The 19,710-nt window shown below is 43.9% G+C and overlaps 1 protein-coding gene across 1 annotated transcript in view; it reads right to left on the reverse strand.

The window, feature by feature from the left end:
* The window catches only part of LOC111153568 (FERM domain containing 3), a 348,258-nt gene that overhangs the window by 116,431 nt on the left and 212,117 nt on the right, over window positions 1-19,710 (reverse strand). The window contains exons 5-6 of the mRNA XM_022512676.1: window positions 16,292-16,389; window positions 9,931-10,054 (exon numbers count right to left, since the gene is read on the reverse strand). Coding sequence (XP_022368384.1) covers window positions 9,931-10,054; window positions 16,292-16,389 — 222 coding nt within the window. The remainder of the gene's footprint in view (window positions 1-9,930; window positions 10,055-16,291; window positions 16,390-19,710) is intronic.

A 19,710-nucleotide genomic window follows, 5' to 3' on the forward strand; every position in this document is an offset into this window, starting at 1 on the left:
TCATGGTCTCGGGGTCTTGGGATCTAGCCCCGCCTTGGGCTCTCTGCTCAGCAGAGAGCCTGCCTCCACCTCTCTCTCTGCCTGCCTCTCTGCCTACTTGTGTTCTCTCTCTCTGTGTCAAATAAAATCTTAAAAAAAAAAATGGTTTAAAACAATCAAACAAAGAATAGTAATGTTATGACCCATGAAAATTATAGGGCATTCAAATTTCAGGACCAATAATTCTTTACTTTTTAAGATTTTATTTATTTATTTGACAGAGATCATAAGTAGGCAGAGAGGCAGGCAGAGAGAGAGGAGGAAGCAGGCTCCCCGCTGAGCAGAGAGCCCGATGTGGGGCTTGATCCCAGGACCCTGGGATCATGACCTAGAACCAAAGGCAGAGGCTTTAACCCACTGAGCCACCCAGGCGCCCCAGGACCAATAAGTTCTTATTGGAACATGGCCACACCCATCTATTTGTGTACTGTCTACAGAAGCCATCATGCTCCAATGGCAAGACTGAGTAGCTACAACAGAAATCCTATGTTCTGCACAGCCTAAAGTATTTATTAAGTAGCCTAGTGTAGGAAAAGTTTGCTGAAACCTGAGTTAGGAACTGCACACAGGAATAGAGAACTGCTAAAGCTACAGCTCCTTGATTCTATAAAATGAAGATACAAATAGTACCTACCTTGGAGATTCGGTGTATAGAGTAAGCAGCTGACAGATGAAAAGCCATTAGACTACTGCCTGGCACAGAGAGTGGTCTCTACTCACCCTCAGAACAGCATTTGTTCCCCTACTAACCCTGCATGTGACTGAGATCAGAATTACGATGTTGGGGGAAATGTCAGGAAGCATGTCAAGACATTCATAGCAAAGCAAAGATCCCTCTTTCAAACAAAAGTCCTCAAATTGTTATCCTTTGCCTTGGGTTTGACTGCAGATCTCCAACAGCTAAGCACTGAAAAGACTTCATCTAAGAGGTCACACAGAAAGAAAGGCCAACTACAAATGTTCATTGTAGGAAAAGGGTTCAAAACCAACGGAGGAAATGTAGAGACACCAATGGCACTAGAAACTGAGTCTCCCCGACTCACCGAGAAAGAAACCATTTAATGATCAGGTTTTCACGAAGACACTAAGGCCAATTAAACATTTTTTTATTGTTTGTTTGCCCCTCAGGCTCCCATTGGACATTTGTTTCTGGCAAAAACTCCGTTTGGTAACAGAAAATAATGATTTTCTATCCTCTAAATCTTGCACCGGGAGCTGTTCTACAAAGATTAATATAGTGTCTCTAATGAGACATTTTGATGTAAAGACCAGGGATTACTTGAATTCTTTAAGAGCTAACCATTCTCTAAAAATATACTTTTCTAATAAATTCGGTGAGGTCGAGTAATCACGTCTGCCTTCTGCCTATCTGGTATCCTTTTTGCCAAAAGGAACCCTCTTTTACTGATCTTCCCTTAGCATACCATTACATGGACTGCAAAAATGTACAGCATCCGAAGAATGAGTGCAAATCTTTAGTTAGCATTAATCGTGCACATCCTTCGTGTACATTGATTAAATGAGGTGTGCATCTTGCCAGCAAGGACCTGGATTGCTTGGAACAGGGTTGGCAGGAAAGGGTGGATTTGGCTTCACCTAATCCATTTGGGTCTTCGCGTTGCTGAGTTAAACTCAGCAAAGCATAACTCCCAACCTGAGTGGGTTGGGTTTTGCTGTAACTTGTTTGCATCTTCTTAGATGTAGCTCAGTTGCAGCTAAATTTAGTTAGATTCTACTCAGCACTGGCTTCAAAGGCTCGAGAATGCTCTCGGAACTGACCCCTGAGCAGGGGCTGGGATCTTAGCATCCATTAGACTCTGGAGAGTTCTCTACGCTTTTCCACCTTGATCTCAAGTTTTTCGGTTTCAAGGAATCTTCTTTGCTCTCCAGTCCTGTCTCTGGATCTCAGTACTTTGGAAGGACCACCCTGTGGTCCTTTCCCTGATGTTGGCAAGAGCTACCCTACCCTGGCTGAAAGTCTGGAGTGTCTTGGAGGAATCTCACTCAGCTCTCTAGCCCTGTCTGACTTTTTCCCTCTTCTCTTGAAGGCCTAGGACCAAAGGGTGGTGGGAATGTGCAACTCACTCTGCAGCTGGAGTCCTTGGATCCCAACAGTTAAGTCAGCCAGCTCATGGCCATCGAAAGCTTGCTGAAGACTTGACTAGTTCGTCTTGATCCCACCTATGGCATACTCCACCTCCTCCTCCCACACCATCAGAAGTGAAACCAAGTGCAGGTGTCCACTGTCTTAGGAAGGACATTCTGGATTTCAGTCTTTAAGATTTCTTTGTTCTCAGATTGGTTTCAAAACTAAGATTCTGTAGTCTGTGTAGCTTGTTGCATTATCTTGGTGTTGGGGGAGTTGAATGTCTCAGGCTTGTCTGCATCCTAACTAGGAGAGTCTCCGGTCTGTCATTTCTAATTGTTTAGAGAGGAACAGGATCTCTAACAAGTGCCTTAGGGACCATTAGGTACCATCCCTATGAGAGCATTTGCCAGAACGCTACATAATCTCGGTAACTGCCATGCTATGAGGGAGAGAGTGGTAATGCCCTGGGGCAGACAAGGACAAGTCTTGCAGGAGAGCAGTCACTTAGGAAGGTATCAGGGCATTACACAAGAAAACACAGATTTCAGGTCAAGGGCTGTTGCTTCCTAATTGTAAGGGCCTTGGGTAAATTAATTTCTCAGGCATCTGATTCTTACTGGTCCAAGAAGGTAGTCCCGAACTCAATACCAATGGAGGCAGAAGGTGGCCAAGCAGGAATGGTGGCAATTTGGAGAGCAAGTGAGTCTCTTACAGAGCACTGTGGCTTAGCTCTAGCTGAGTGCTACCACATAGGGGAAGGCCTAGGGTTACCAAATATCAGTGCAAGAGAAGCTGGGACTTTCTGGCAATTGATTCCATTTTTTAAGAACTTATTTGTCCCAAAGAACATATATCTGGGTCACCATGTAATTCAACGACTGTCATTTTATAATCCCTGCTTTGGACTCCAAGAGTCCCCTAAGTGTAATAATTGGGTGTCAAGTTTTTGGCTTTTGGCTGGTGACCTATGGGTATTCAAAGGCTCTGGGTGGCAGCTGTAGCTGTGTATGACTAATGAAAATTAGGAAGCAAATTAATTGTTACTTTGTGAGTACTGTCTTTTAGATAAAATCTTTCAAAACATGAGGTCATGGGGGAGTATCCATGAGGAAGGGGATCCCAGCTTGGTGGTAGAGTTCAGGATCAGTGGGCTAGGTCACTCATTACTTCCACAGTTCCTGACACAGAGTTGCCTTTTAATAAATTCTTGTTACATGAACAGATGAACAAATGGTTGTATGGATGAATCATGAATGGATGCATGGATGGAAGGACAAACGGACAGGTGCAGGGATGTACAGATGAGTCATGAATGGGTGCCTGGACAGAGGGCTGGATGGCTGGATACACTGTTATAAGTTCACCTAATGTTCAAAAAGGTTTTGACTATGTGTAATTCACATGTCAGATGTGATCAAAAGATATATTAAGTTATGGCTGATTCAAGCTATCAGTACTAACCCTCCCACTTTCTTCAAAGCCATGTGGCACTTTGGTGACACTGCTCATCCTCCTCTCAAGTCGCTATAGCCAGATTTTACCTTTATAAAAGCTCTGATGGCTTGGGTGCATACGCAAGTTGTCCCTGGCCCAACCCTCCCCAGAATGTCCTTGATTCCAGGTCACATAATACAAGGATTCAGGTTTTATAGGAGGAGCATGTGATGCCAAGTAATTCTCTCTTCCAAATCCTATGCCAAGTAACAACAGAGAATGGAAATTGTTTTGACAGCCCACCAGAAAGAGAGAGAGAGAGAGAGAGAAAGAGAGAGAGAGAGAGAGAGAGAAAGAGAGAGATTGATTCTGGGGTTTTAAAATGAGAAACTTGATGGAATGCCTGGGTGGCTCAGTAGGTTAAGCATCTGACTTTGGCTCCGGTCATAACCTCAAGGTCTTGGGATTGAGTCCCGCATCTGGCTCCTTGCTCAGCGGGGAGCCTGCTTCTCCCTTTGCCTGCCTCTCCCCCCTGCTTATGCTCTGTCTCTCTCTATGACAAATAAATAAATAAAATCTTTTAAAAAATAAAATAAAATGAGGGACTTGAGAAGGGAAAGGTCACACAAAGCAGGGAGTAGAGATGATCGGAAGCACATCTCCAGAAAGATGAGAAGTTGTAAAGTCATCTGATCTTTCCCATTTTCCTTTCACACAATAAACGATCTTCCCAAAACTGCACAAAAACTTTTCCTAAGGGGGCTCTTGTGATTTGTCCGTCAGAAGTGCGGGTTGGAGGGTATTGATCATAGCAGGTCACTTATCTCTAGAAAGCTAGACATTTTTGAAACTATATATCCTTGCCAGGATGCACATGATCTCCAGAGAATGCAAATTTGGAGAAATAAAAAGAGATAATGACTCTGTTTAAAACCCACTCAGTATCATTATTGCTTCCAGCACAAGCCTCACTGCATCAGATCATTATGACTGCAGCTAATTGGATTATTTTTCTGCTAGTTAAGGGCAAAGAATATGCTTCTTCAAGACCAGTTCACCCCCGAATGAGATTTCTGAATATTTGAAAGCTGATGACCGGTGGCTGAAGCTAGTCCAAATGTCTTTGCCTCTAAAGAGAAACTTGGTGAACTGGAATTGAGAAAACCAGCTGAGTAGAAACTCTAGGAAAACCTCCAGAGAAGCTTCTCAGCATTCCTGAAAGTGAAATCACTCATATTCTTGATCTTCAACCCCCTTTGGGGACCCTCAGGACTAATGGAATGGATATTCCTTTCTAACTCACATGGTCATGGTTAAAGCTCTGTGGAAAACAGTAACCAGGACAGTCAAAATAAGAGACGGTCACACCCCTAGGGATTGTGGCAACAGCCTCTTCCAGCCACCAGAGGGCTCTGGAAGGAGGAAAAACCTGTTTCCAAGCTGTCCCCATGCTGGGGCCTCATCTCTCTGTACCAAACTCAAATGAAATCTGTGAATTATAAGATTCTTTCTTCTACATTGTCTTAAAAACAAATATGGCTCTTTTGTCTTAAAATTATCTACAGAGGCAGGCAGTGAAGCTGAAATGAATTCCAGACTTTCTCTGCCATGTGCTTAAGAGTCCACAAACTAGGGGCACCTGGGTGGCTCAGTGGGTTAAGCCTCTGCCTTCGGCTCGGGTCATGATCTCAGGGTCCTGGGATCGAGCCCCGCATCGGGCTCTCTGCTCGGTGGGGAGCCTGCTTCCCCCTCTCTCTCTTCCTGCCTCTCTGCCTGCTTGTGATCTCTGTCTGTCTGTCAAATAAATAAATAAAATCTTTAAAAAAAAAAAAAAAAAGAGTCCACAAACTAGAACCCACGGGTCAAACCTGGCCCACCATCTGTTTTGTCAATCAAGTTGCACTGAATCGTAGCCCACTAATTTAGGTATTGTCTTTGTCTTCTTTTGCTCTACAAAAACATAACTAAGTGGTTGCAATAGAGACCATGTGGCCCAGAAAGCCTAGATAGAGTGTGTGTGTGTGTGTGTGTGTGTGTGTGTGTGTGTGTGTTTATCTACCCTGATCTAGAAATTTCTTTCAAAACTAAACATACTCTCACCCTACAATCCAGCAACCGTGCTCCTTGGCATTGACCAAAGGAGTTGAAAATTTATTTCTACACAAAAGGCCTGCACATGAATGTTTATAACAGCCTTATTTACAATTGCCAAAGCTTGGAAGCCTCCCAGATGTCCTTCAGTAGGCGAGCGGATAAACCGTGGAACATACCAGCAAAGGAATATTATTCAGCAAGGAATGAGTGAGGGATGAAAACACACAGAGGGAATTTAAATACACATTGCTAAGTGAAAGAAGAGAATCTGAAAAGGCTGTATACTGTGGGATTCTAACGACATGATATTCTGGCAGAGGCGAAACTGTAGAGATAGTTAAAAGATTGGGGTTTGCCAGTGGTTGTGGGGGTGGGAGAGAGGAATAGGCAGAGCACAGAGGATTTTTAGGGCAGTGAAACCATTCTGCATGACACTATAACAGCAGATACATGTCATTATACTATAGTCCACAGAATGGTCATCCAGAGTGAACCCTAAGGCAAACTGTGGTTTGTGTGTGATAATGAGCTGTCAGGGTCGGATCATCAATTGCAACAAGTGCATCACTCTGGTGGGGATGTTGTTAACAGGAGAGGCTATGTAGGGAGACTAGGGTAAATCTCCGTACCTTCCACTCAGTATTGCTGTGAATCTAAAAAATAAAGTTTTTTAACAAAAAAAAAAGTTTAACTTAAAAAGCCTATTTGTTGATGAGATTACAAAGGCCCTTAAGATCTGTCTGTCAGCTTTCTCCAGTTTGTACCTTTCTTGCCATTAGGTAGAACCACGTGACCAGTTATGGACTAGTTATGGCCACCATGGTTCAGTGGAAGTGACAGGTATCACTTCCAAGCTGAAGCAAGACCTTCCAGAACTCTCTTTTCCCCCTGGCTGAACAACTAGCAAATTCAAACCTGTGAATGTCCTGAGTGACAATGGTGAGCAGAGACTCCCAGCTGACATATGGTCGACATGTAACAGAACAAATAAGTCTTACTTGTTCTAAACACTGAGATTTTAGGGTCATTTCCTCAGCAAAATCTAGTTTATCATGACTAATATAGTGATGACCGATATGTATTTTATTACATTCGCAAAACTGTCACTTCTCCCTACCCTACCCTCCTGTTCAGATGGTGCACTTAAGGAAACAAAGTTGGCCCAACCATAAATTCCAATCTTCATTCACAAATCTCTTTTAACACCTAAAAGAATCTAAGTTGATGGAAATTCTACACTTTTGGTCTTCTATTTTCCAGCATCTCAAAAATCCAAGGAGTCTCTCTTTCTTCCCCCATGAAGAACTCTCATATTCATGGCTATCTATCACGCCATCTTGCTTCCACCTTCAAGCAGCATGTAGCCTCCCAGAGAGAAAGGTTCTTCTTCCTCCACAGTTACTTTTCTCCCAAGAATCACAGCTTTTATCCCTTCCTCAGAAAGCACAGAGGAGAGCAATTCCAATCAAGTAAAAAGGCAGAAAATGGAAGTATATTTATCTCACTGTAAATCACCAACACCATTCCTGCTCTAGTTTGTGTCTCACATGCCATGTCTTGTTTTCTTTCTCCACTGGTTCAGAAACCAGGCAGGAAGCAGGAAGTTAAGTTTTGGGGCCTCTCAAACCCCAACAAAGGCCAGCTGAATCTTCTCAGGAAGTTTCTGTGACAATAGTTCAATGATCACACAATATCCCTTTGTTGTGTAGGAGGGTCATGGATGCTCTGATGACCTTGGAAAATAAGATGGTAACACCTTGGTACAGCCCCGTATGGCTCTCTTCCATCTATAACTCCTTCCTGACACTGTTGTTTTCGCAAAGCAATCCAACCAAAGGTCCAATTTCCCACACCAGAGAAGTCAACACTTTCACAACCTGTACAAACCCCCAGAGTAACCCAGTCTCTATGGCAGGTTTCCAATCAATTCTAGAAAGTCTCTCTCCCTCTGCACTGTCAGCTTGTTCTGCTCTTCTTATCTTCCCATCTAAACCTATCATCTCTCTCTGCTGCATTGATACAAAAGGAAATGCACAACTACTTGAGAATGAGCAAAAATTCATAGGAAAAATACCCTCTGCACCTCTCTGTACAATGTCATATAATTTCTGGCTCTTCTGTCCTTCAACATACAACTCTGTCTTCTTCACAGGAGCTTTCTGGATGTGACAAATGCACATTTGTCCGGAACAGAAGCTTTGATGCAGCCATAGCATTTACTTCCAACATTTACTTCCATGATGGCTGATTGATGACCACCCCTCTCCCCCTGGTGTATGACGACTACTTTCAGGGTTATCAACAAAGGCAGGTGCTGGCATGAGGTTCAATCTACAGCTTTGTGATTATAAAAAGCAATCTGGAATCTTCTTTGATTCACTCATTTACTCATGAAATTCAGTGGGTCACCCTCTTGATGTAAGGCTGCTCAAAACTCTCTTCTTTCTTTTCCAGGTCCATAGCATCTCTGGTCTAGAGAGCAGAATTAAATAACTGGTCCTCTTGCTCAAGGTCTCCACCCTCTGGTGCCACCACCATGGTGATCGCTGTGCAACACCAACACGACTGACCACCTGAGTGCCTGACAGCTGCTCAGCGGAGTGGGGAAGAGCATGGGTGCTGGTGTCAAGTAAAAGCAAGGTTCAAGTCCTGACTTTGCCGCTAACAGGGCAAGTCCTTAATCCACTCCCCACTGTGCCTTCTTCACCTTGGATGAGGAGCAACAAGAGCACCTCCCCTGTAGGGTTTAGGAGGACTGAGTGGACAAACGTAAGACTCTTAGCACAGTGTTTTGGAATCCAGTAATGCTCACTAGACGTTTACTAATATCGTATGCCCTGAGCATTTGAGATTCTGCAAATTCTGGTCACAGCGCGCCTCTGGATTCCAGTCCCACCTATCCACACAGGGGATGCAATGCCTCTCTGCAGAGATTCTCATTCTGCGGCTGCCCAGACACTGCTTGTCCACAAACTCCTCAGCTAGAATACTGGAACTTTATTTGTACCCCTCTCTACCATTCTCATCCCTAAGATGTAAAAAGAGTAGTCAGTGTCCTGTATTTTCGACAAAGCTTTCCATTAGGAGACAATACTCTCAAATTACCCATAGAGATGACACATTGCTTTCTGAAATCAGTACAATATTTTGATGTCTAATCATCTTCATCTGTTAGGAACAAAGGACATCTTTTCAAAGCTGAAATATGCGGCCACTTTTAATGGCCACATGTATCCTCTGCTCAGACTCACCAGAAGGGGGAGTGCCTGCATCAGGTAGGGAATTCCAGCACTGCCTGTCAAGCGGACAGTTCCTTGTTCCAGAATTCATAATATGGGGACACTTACATATGTATATTTATATATACAATATATTTTTACACACACACACACAATTATCAGAAGATGGAGGCAGCTCATTCATACAGGTCTTCGTCCATACTTGTCATAACATAACCCATACTTATTATCACCAAGTTTACCAAACATACCAACCCATGCTTATTATTACCATGAATTTTTCCATGATTTGCACAGATCTAAATTCTAGTTACAGACTAGAGCACCTGAGTTACTTGACTCCAAGCTGTCAATGGTTCCTACCCATGCTCCCTTCCACACGTAACAGCCTACGCAGAGCAGAAGCATCATGAGGATTAAGAGCACAGATCCTGAAGCCAGGCTGTCGGGATTCAAATCTGGACTCTGCCACTTGCCAGTCTGGGTAAGATGCTTAATCTCTCTGTGCCTCAGTTCCCTCATCTGTAAGATGGAAACAGCCATGGCTCTTATCTCCCAGTCACCGTGAAGATTAAATGAGTCACCACGCACAAGGACTTAGAACTGCACCTGGTACACAGTGACTATTGTATGCATTCTGCTAGTTCTACTGTTATGACTCTGTAATCAGTCACAATCATCCTGGAGCACCAGCAAGTTTTCAGCAGTGGCCACAGGAAAGGAAGAGGCAACGCAATATTCAAAACAGAAATGATTACTTACTTACCCTAGATTTCACTTACAGAAACTCAGGGTGATTAAAACCCATAGGAAAATATATGGCTGTAATAACTGTGGGTGGTTCCCAGACAGCCATCCAGGGGACCCTGTGGTCAATGCCTAGCAAGATTGCTCGGCCCCCTGAAACGGTCCACTCGTACATTACACTGGTAACTCACACATTACCAATACTCTCACTTCACATGATTTCCACATTCCCTGCGGTAAGAATACTTTCTCGCTACCATCATTCTTCCAAATGTCTACCCCTATTACCTGAGTTCATTTTTGTGGATGTCCACTATTTTTCTTTCCAGCTTCTGTGACTGCTTGGGGAAAATCTCAAACTCACTGACGTAATTCTCAGGATGCTCATCGGGATCAAAATCGCCGAGCTCAGCTGTAACCAGTGAAGAGTAAGAGAAAGATTAAGAACAACAAGGCAAGGGTACTTGTGGAATGGTTCCTCCCACCCAAATGAGAGCTGCCAGGAGCTCACCCAACAAAATGTGTTTATATCCATGGAAAGACCAAGGCCTGAGTGACTAGAAGCCCATATTCTAACTCAATTTAGCCATAGGATCTTGGGCACTTGCCAGCCTCTTCGAGGCTTGTTTTCTTCATCTATATAATAAAGGAATTTAAAGAGTTGTTTTGCAATGGGGAACTACTGGCCTTTGGGAGGGCTAAACAATTCTTTATCATTTCAGACCTTCCAAGACATGTCAGGGCACTTATCACCCTAACCCTCAGGTACTAAGTGTTAGTGGCACACCTAGTCATTGTGACCAACACAGATGGCCCCCAGTATTTCCAAACATTCCCCAGGATGCTAGTGGGAAATCACTGGCTATCCCTCAAGTTTCCTTCCATAGCTAATTTTCTGAGTCTAGGAGTTCTATGGCTAGAGCTGCCTGCTCTGAGATTCATACAAGTATGGTGCAACCAATTAAAAAAAAAAAAATCACAATATGAAGGCAGCCAAAAAGACTGCACTTAAAAATAAGTGAAATGCTCTTCAGATTAAAGAGTGTAAATCTAAGCCTGGGCAAGTGCACCAGATGAAGGTTGTTGCTGGGTTGTAATACAGAGTCCCTGCAAAGGGTCATTAAGGGCAAAAAGAAATGCTGGCATATCTCTAAGCTCCCAGAGGGTCTAGGAGAGGAAGGACCTAGAATGTGCATCAACCACAGCTGGGAACAGCAAAGGTGATGTTCTGGCCATGGGGAAAATTATTAATTGCACAAGCCTGCTAAGGAAAATGGGCCAGAAGGGGCAAGTGTCTCAGGCAGAAATGGCCCAGGAAAGAAGACTAAAAGAGGGTGGGAAAATTGTATTAGAAGAACTTGATCACCAACATGACTCTGCAGTAGATAAAAATCAATATGCCTGAACACATCTGCAAAATCACATCCAACTCTGTAATTTGTATCCACTGTCCTTTCATTTTTGAATCATCTAATGACTACAAAAAGACAAAACTGGGAGGAAAGCAAAGCTCTTTAAAGCTTTGTAATAGAAGTCAAATTACAGAGTTCTTAAAACTACCTAAAGTATATATCCCACATGAGGATGGACTTTTAAAAATTTTAAAAGACCCAAAATAGGGGTTAAGCATCTGCCTTCAGCTCAGGTCTTGATCCCAGGGTCCTGGGATCGAGCCCCACATCGGGCTCCCTGCTCAGCAGGGAGCCTGCTTCTCCCTCTCTTGCTTCCCCTGCTTGTGTCCCTCTCTCGCTATGTCTCTCTCTGTCAAATAAATAAATAAAATCTTAAAAGAAAAAATAAGACCCCAAATACCATCAACCATATGAGGGAAAGTAATCAAATTAAAATACTTCTATTCATTAAAGGTATCACAGTCGCCAAAATAACAGACCACAAATTGAAAGAATATATTTGCAAAGTGACAAGAGCTGATATCTAGAATAAAGAAGAAATCCCTACCAATCCATAAGAAGATAGGGAGGAAGACCAACAGGAAGATGGTCAGAGGATACAAACAGCCAATACAGAGAGATGCTCAAACTCATCAATAGTCAGAACTATGAAAACCAAAACAAGACATCACTTTACACCAAGATTGGCAAAATGTTTAAGAAGTGGGATGATTGGAAGGGGAGGTGAACAATGAGAGACTATGGACTCTAAAAAACAATCGGAGGGGTTGGAGGGGGGGGGGGGGGGGGGGGGTGGGGGGAACCAGGTGGTGGGTATTAGAGAGGGCACAGATTGCATGGAGCACTGGGTGTGGTTCAAAAACAATGAATACTGTTATGCTGAAAATAAATAATTAAAAAAACGATTAAAAAAATAATAAAGGCTATTTCTTGCTAAGTATAATCCAAAAAAAAAAAAGAAGAAGAAGAAGAAGTGGGATGATTCTGTTTCGGTAGAGATATGAAGACATGGAAATACTTGTACACTTCTTTTTTTAAAAATTGATTGACTGATTTGACAGAGAGAGAGATCACAAGTAGGCAGGGAGGCAGGCAAAGAGAGAGAGGAGGAAGCAGGCTCCCTGCTGAGCAGAGAGTCCAATGTGGGGCTATCCCAGGACCCTGAGATCATGACCTGAGCCGAAGGCAGAGGCTTAACCCCCTGAGCCACCCAGGTGCCCCAATATGTGTTCACCTCTAGAGGATCCTTGATGTACACAGCTCTTCCAAAGAGCAAACTGGGCATATTTAGTCAAATATTATAAATGAGCAATCCCACTTTTGGGCATATATCTGGGAAAACTAAGTACAAGAAAGGATATGAAGGCAACTTGTGTGTTCACTGTTGGTAGGAGCAGTAAATGTGAGCCATGTACCCTACCAGATACTCTGTAGCAATTAAAAGCAATCGATGGAAACCCAAGAACCTCAATAGATACCCAAAACAGTGTTTTGAGCACGAGATTAAAATGAGTTTTATAGCCCCATTTAATTTATAAAACTTAGAAGTGTATATACACAAAACAATGTAATCATTGATAAGGATGTATGCAAAGTTGAAGATCTGTGTGAACCCCGTCATTGCCTTTAGCGAAGGAAATGGAGAATAATGAAAAGGAAAATCAACCAATCAATCAATCAACTGATGGACCCAAAGGGACCAGTGAAGAGAATAAGCCATCAACTGATGATTAACTCGAGTTTCAAAAAATACACACATAACATACCAATGCCCATACCCACACATACATATCACCCTGTAAGTGGGCTGGACCTGAAAATTTAGGAGACGGTATAACCGGATGCCTCCATCTTCCATAGAGAATGGACCACCAATACAAAACTGGGTCACTTTCGATGCAAATGTCAGCCTGCATGGTGGTTGGTAAGGGAAGGCTTTGTTTGGTGCTGGTGGTGGGGCAGGAGGAGGGGGGTCTCTTTCCATGAAAACTTGTGAAATAAAATGAACTTGTACTGCTAAATACTGCAAATGAATAGCTTGGAAAATGCCAGAAAACTAAGAGAAGAAATGCCATGGAACCCTGCACTCACTGGTGCCATGTGCCCTGCTTTTTGGTCCCTTAAAGTTGGTCTTTAACTGACTTCACCTGAAGCAAAAGACAGGTCATAAATGATTTAGGACTTGTAACTATTCAGACTATCAGGAGGAGTTGGGTAAGCGAGGGTAGAGTTGTGACAAATGCGCAGCAGACAGCGTGTAATCTGAAACAGGCCCTAGAGTGTTTCTAAGGGAGTTTAACTGTCAGAAAAATTGGAAGAGTTGAAGCAGAAGGATGATGCTATGGGGTGATGGTAGGTACAAAGGGCAAGCTTGGCAATGTGTTTACCCTGGTTCGGAGATGACTCGTTCCAGAAGAACACAAGAGATGGGATGCTCCAGGGTCAGCTCCCCCAGGAGCCTTCCCTGACCACCCTCGCTGGGTCAGGAACCCTCCTGAGGTCACAGCAGGGACCTGGGGGTCGCTCTGTTGAGCCACTCACACAACCTCACACTGCCTGTTTACTTAGGTCTCTCCCCTGTCCTCCCTCCCAACCAGGGACTTCCTATGCAATGCCTGAGCACCTATGCAGCTGCTCCATACATGTTCAGAGAACATGAACAAATAAATGGAGAAGGGAGGGAACCAGCCACTCTTTCCCAGCACACAGTGGTGCGATGTCGGGAAATGCCCAGGCTCACTTGACGTCATTACTGGAGAACTTCCCACGTGCCAGACACAGGCATACTATGGTGAACCCACCCCCCCCATGATTCTAGTTCTGTAGAATTCAGATTCTACATCGAGAGAATGCCTAAGAAGTCCCCAAACAACTCAAAGACATAATTTCAGACGCGCTTAAAAGATGACAAAACAGGGGTAGGAGACAGAATGGGGTACAGGAGAGAGGCTACTTTAGTAAGCCCAGGAAGACTTCTCAGAGGAAGGGATATCTGAACCGAGTTCAAATTCAGTTCTGAATATCTGGTACACACCAGGCAGAGGAGGTAAAAATGGCAATCCCACTATTTTGTGGTTCTATAGAAGGAACGGGAAAGATGCTATTTTCACCAAGAAAAGAACTAAATAGATCCCTCGGGTTTGGGGTATGTGTGCTGCAATTTGTATTATGAAAAAAACACATTGCACGTACTAAATAAATACGCTCGCTGTATTCAGTACCTACAAGTAGCAACGGTCTGTGTTTTCCCTATAGAGAATATTCTGAAGTTTCACACACACTCCTGCAGAGGGCGCTAGTGAGTCAGAAGCCACTGAAAAACCACGAGGCCTCCTGCTTTCTAGTCTTTTCCTCCACATTCCCTCTCTCTCTCCCAGTAAGCATAAACAGGTCCAACAAAGCAGATCTTTATCTGCATTTGTAATGATCTTTAGAGTTGCTGAAAGATCATCCCAAACACCAGAGAACATCATGAATCCAGCGTTTATTGGATCTGCTATGAACGGCCCGCGGACACTGCTGTATCTTAGAGCCGAAGGGTCCTTTCGAGGTCTGCCAGTCTGTTTCCAGCTTTGTGTGTTCTTAGGGATAATAGCGTCATGGGCCCTAATTGTCCAGGGGGAGACCTGGTGGCTTTATTGAAAACATAAAACAGGATGGCGAGTTTCCCGTTACAGAGCCCTACTGAGCTTGTCCTTGGAGACTTGACCGTGATTCGCTAATGCCTAAATGTGCTCTGAAATGTTCATGTGCTGGTCTGGTGCTTGGATTAGTATTGATCTGCTTTTCCCCTACGGAGGACAGTGCATCCTAACCAGGAATTCGCAGCCTTGCAGGGAAAGGCAGACTGGGTTTTAACATCCTTTCCTTAGCTCTGCTGTTAAGAGAGGTGGTTTTGGGAGGCACATACGCCACCTCGGGGCAGATGGAAGGACCATTTCTCATCACTGTATCCCTGTAGTTCTGACTTTAAACTTGAATATCTCCAAGGGTTTCGACACCTCTGCCAACATCCGCTGTGCAGCACTGGATCAATCCCAGGGGAGGGGGAGAGCAACACAGACACTCTCTTCAGAATTCTCAGAAAGCACACACACCCAGAAACAGGGCCCAAGGAACTATTTCATGGCATGGGGCACCCCACGGGGTCAGTGATGGGTGACAGTGAAACCCCAGGAGAACCATGGGTGTCTCTCTTCAGCTCTGAACGAAGCTTGGAATTGTGAAGGCAGACAATGGTCATGATCTGCTTATGACCCATTGTAAGCTCCTACGTTATTCTAGACCCTTCATAAAGAGAACATGCTCACTTGATAACTGTCCTTCTCCCTCTCCCTTCCTTCTGCCTCTCTCCATCTCCCTACCTCTCCTCTCCATCTCCCTTCCTCTCTTCATCTCCCCTCCCTTCTCCCCCGCTTCTCTCATAAACACATCATTAGCAGTCACACCACAGAAGGCTGGATCACCTGGGTCCCTCCAAATAGGACTTGAAGCCAGCTGCCTCCCAGCTGGCCCAGGGGAACAGAACACCTGAGTCATTCGGGTCCTGGACCCACCCCCATGGCCCTGCACCACCTTGGGCCCAGGAGACCACCTTTCAGGTGGTTTTGTTTTTTTTTTTTTTCTTACAGGTAGAAACATCCAGAAACCAACACCTGGGTCATATGTGTTCACTGTTTCCCAATGCCCCACCCCCTGGGGCTGGTTCAACCCTGAAAATAAGTCTTGTGGAATCTTCACAGAGCAGTGAAGGAGGCATGCCATCCCATTTAATATACGCTTAAAGAGCTGAGACAGTTTGTCTGTGCTGAGATGGCCAGTGGATGGGAAGTGAGACTTGACCTGGGTATGACAGACTGTGAGTCCAGCCCTCTCCTCGTCACGCTCCACGGCTAGAAAAACTGAAGAGTTCGATACGCTGCATGTGGACACATCTCTACACACAGGAATATATTATATGTAATATATACTGTTGCATATATATGTCTATATTTATTTACATGTATAATTTTATAATTTATGTGTGAGTATTTTTAATTATTTTAAGTGTTTTTAAAGAATATAATTTATATATGTAAACACTTGGACATTTCATTTCAAACTGTTTGACACCTACCTCCCTGGACAGACTTTTCCCCCTCACTATACCCAACAGACTCCATGCCTGGCAGTCAGAGCTCTGAGCACAGAACACCCCACTGCCCCTCAGAGGGGTGGGCGGCTGCAGCCACACTTACCTTGAACGATACAGGCACCCAGGTAGGCAGCATCTGAAAAGGAGCAGAGCAGTCGACCATGGAAAATATCTCTTTTAATCTGCAGGTACAAAAGATACCTGCAACACAAAATGAGTGAGAGTCAGCGGAAGTCTTGGCTGAGGCCTGGAAGAAGTGGGAGGATTGTTCATGCTCTATACGCCCACTCTACTTAGCTCCCGAGAGCAGCCGAGCCACACCCGGCCCCTCGGAGGGCAAGGAGATGAAAACAAGGGACCCTTGGGATTCAGGAAATCTGATGTGACTATGACCGTGACCGTGACCATGGCAGCTTCTATAGCTGGGCAGTGGGCCCTCCTTAAAGACACGAGGAAAGCCACAGGGCCCAGCGGCCACGGTTCCTGGAAGGAACTCCCACATGGTGACCACCACTGCCCCCCCCAACAGGTACAGGTGCCCACTCTCTGTGAAATGAAAAGTATGAGAAGGGACTCATTCGGTATCTGGAGAGGAGTCTCAGCAGCAGACAGACTCACATTCATCAATCTCAAAAGGACTTGTTGATGAGCCCAGAAAGTCCATTTATTCACAACTAGAGTTGTCCTCTGGTTCGTGCGCTGTCCCCCTCTCCAGGGATGGCACACTCAGATGCCCACGGAGCCAGGCAAACCTGATTATGATGTAAACGGGCCAGTTGAAGGGGGTCCCCACTCTGGGTGCTGGGTCATCTAAAGCACACTGGACACAGCGAAGTATTAGGGGCTCACTGCCGTTTCCATCTGATGACTCTCTATCTCATACCTGCTTTATGTTGTATACTGGGCTCTGGGGACACTGCAGAGGCTCAACTGACAGACACCCCCTTGCCTGACTTTGTATGGAACTGTTTGCAGGGCACAAAGGCAGTCCCTCAGAAATCTCTCGCCCAGAGTCTGGTACACAATTTGCGAGAGAAACAGCATGATACTTGGTAGGTAAGGACCCTAAGAGTTCTGTACATGAGAGCCTCGCACACCTGTGTGAGCCCATGAATGACGCAGAGATCCTGCGAGAATGTGGAGTGTGATTCAGTAGATCAGGGTAGGGCATCAGAGTCCATATTTCTAATAAGTATTTCTAATGCTGAGGCTGTGCTGCTGACCCGTGGTCCACACGTTGAGTACCAACATTCCAAACCAGTGGTTCTCAGTGCTGACTGCAAACTAGAACCACCCAGGGAGCTTTTCCCAAAAAAAAAAAAAAAAAAAAACAAGCTGTGGACCCTGCCTCCAAATACAATTAAATTGGAAAAAAAAATGCACAAATTTTCATAACAGCATTATTCATAATACTAAAAAAAGTAGAAAAATCCAAATGCCCATCAACTGATAAACGGATAAAAGAAAGTGGAACAGGCACACACTGGAATATTATTCAGCCACGAAGAAGGATGAAGTACGGATCCACACACAGCAGGAACGAGCCTTGAAAACAGTGCACTAAGTGGAAAGAAGCCAGACATAAAAGGCCACATACTATATGGTTCTATTCACATGAGATGTTCAAAATGGAGAAATCTAGAGAGACACAGAGTAGGTTAATGGCTGTTGCGGGAGTGAGAAGGAGGGGAAACAAGGAATGACTGGATGAGTACTGGCTGATAAAAATGTTCTCGGATTAGATTGTGGCAATGATGGCACAACTTTGTGAACACACGAAACCCACTGAGGTGTACACAGCAGGATCTACCAAAAGAAGCTGATACTTTTGACAATAAACTTTCTGGGAGTAGTTCTCAAATTTTGGCATGATCTAAAATTACCTGGAAGCCTCATGAAAGTTTGGATTGCTGAGCCCTGTCCCAGGTCTAGAACAGGGGCCAGGTTCCCAGGTGCTGTTCCTGCTGGTCTGGAGACCTGTCTTTGAGGCCCACAGCCTTTCAGGCCACAACCATTCAGATAACCAAGGTCACACAAATCGGATCAAATCTTCCCCTTTTTAAAGGCTACACACTTCCAGGCCGAATGCCACAAAGTTTCTTGTTTACTTGTTCAATGTTACCCAATGAACATGAAGCATTCCTTTCCATTTTTGATGAGTTGAGTAGTGAAAAATAGTTTCAAATAGCTATGTACTGATGAATCAGAGGTTTGGATTCTCATCTCAGAATTCTGAAATTAAGTTTGACAGAAGCTTCCAGAGGCAAGAAAATCTGCTTTCATAACACTGGAGCTTGGGTCCTTGGGATCAGCGATCTCTAGAGATAATCATGGATTACTGTGCATTTGACAAAATCCACTGAGCCTCAGAAATAGCATCAGGCTCAGATACTTTTTAATATAATAGCCACCAAAAATAATAATAATGCATCTCCTTTTAGCATCATTCCTGTATGAAAAGATTAAGCAACAAAAGCACAAGAGGATCTGGGACATACATTCTTGGGCCACTATTAACAATACTGCTTCTCTGGGTGCCTGGTTGACTCAGTCATTAAGTGTCTGCCTTCAGCTCAGGTCATGATCCCAGGGTCCTGGGCTCAAGCCCTGCATCGGGCTTCCTGCTCGGCAGGAAGCCTACTTCTCCCTCTCCCACTCCCCCTGCTTGTATTCTCTTCCTCACTGTCTCTTTCTCCAGCAAATAAATAAAATTAAAAAAAAAAAAATACTGCTTCTCCATCCAACACGAACTTAAAAACAGTTCTCACTACAAAAAAAAAAAAAAAAAAAAAAAAAGAAGTAAAACCAAAATATTTTTATTACATTCAATTGTATGCAGCATTTAACAAAAGCCCTAAAGATCTAAAGGATTATAAAAAGACTGTGTAAATGGAGAGATAAATGAAGGACAAAAAGTGATCTCAAATACCCCTCTTTAATGAGTATTTGTTGCTTTACTGTTTCCTACCTGCCTTTAATCCCCAAAGTTTCTTTACCCCTAAGCATGGTCATGAATGTGATCTTAAATTCTCATGTAGCAAATTCTCCTTAAACTTTAATTTTACAACAAAATAACAAGTTATCAAAAGAAAAATGAAACTCTTTTTTTAGAATGCAACTTTTTTAAAAATTTAAATTCAATTAGCCAGCATGTAGTACATCATTAGTTTTTGATGTAGTGTTCAATGATTTATTAGTTGTGTATAACACTCAGTGCTCATCACATCAGGTGCCTTCCTTAATACACATCACTTGGTGACCCCGTGCCCCCACCCACTTCCTTTTCCCCAATTCTCAGTTTATTTCCCAGAGTCAAGAGTCTCTCATGGTTTGTCTCTCCCTTGCTGATTTCAAGTTAGGGTTTAAACCGTAAGTACCGGAGGCAGGCCACACTTTCTAGATTGGCTTTGAATTCTAAGGATCGTATTGACTATGAAAAGTCCATTTCTATCTGTGCAAGGACAGAAGATTCTCTTACTTTCCTGTGGAGACACAAAAATGTTCACAACCTTCCACTCTTCA

This window comes from Enhydra lutris, unplaced genomic scaffold, assembly GCF_002288905.1.
Source record: "Enhydra lutris kenyoni isolate GAN:26980312 unplaced genomic scaffold, ASM228890v2 scaffoldscaffold33, whole genome shotgun sequence".
Lineage (NCBI taxonomy): Eukaryota > Metazoa > Chordata > Mammalia > Carnivora > Mustelidae > Enhydra > Enhydra lutris.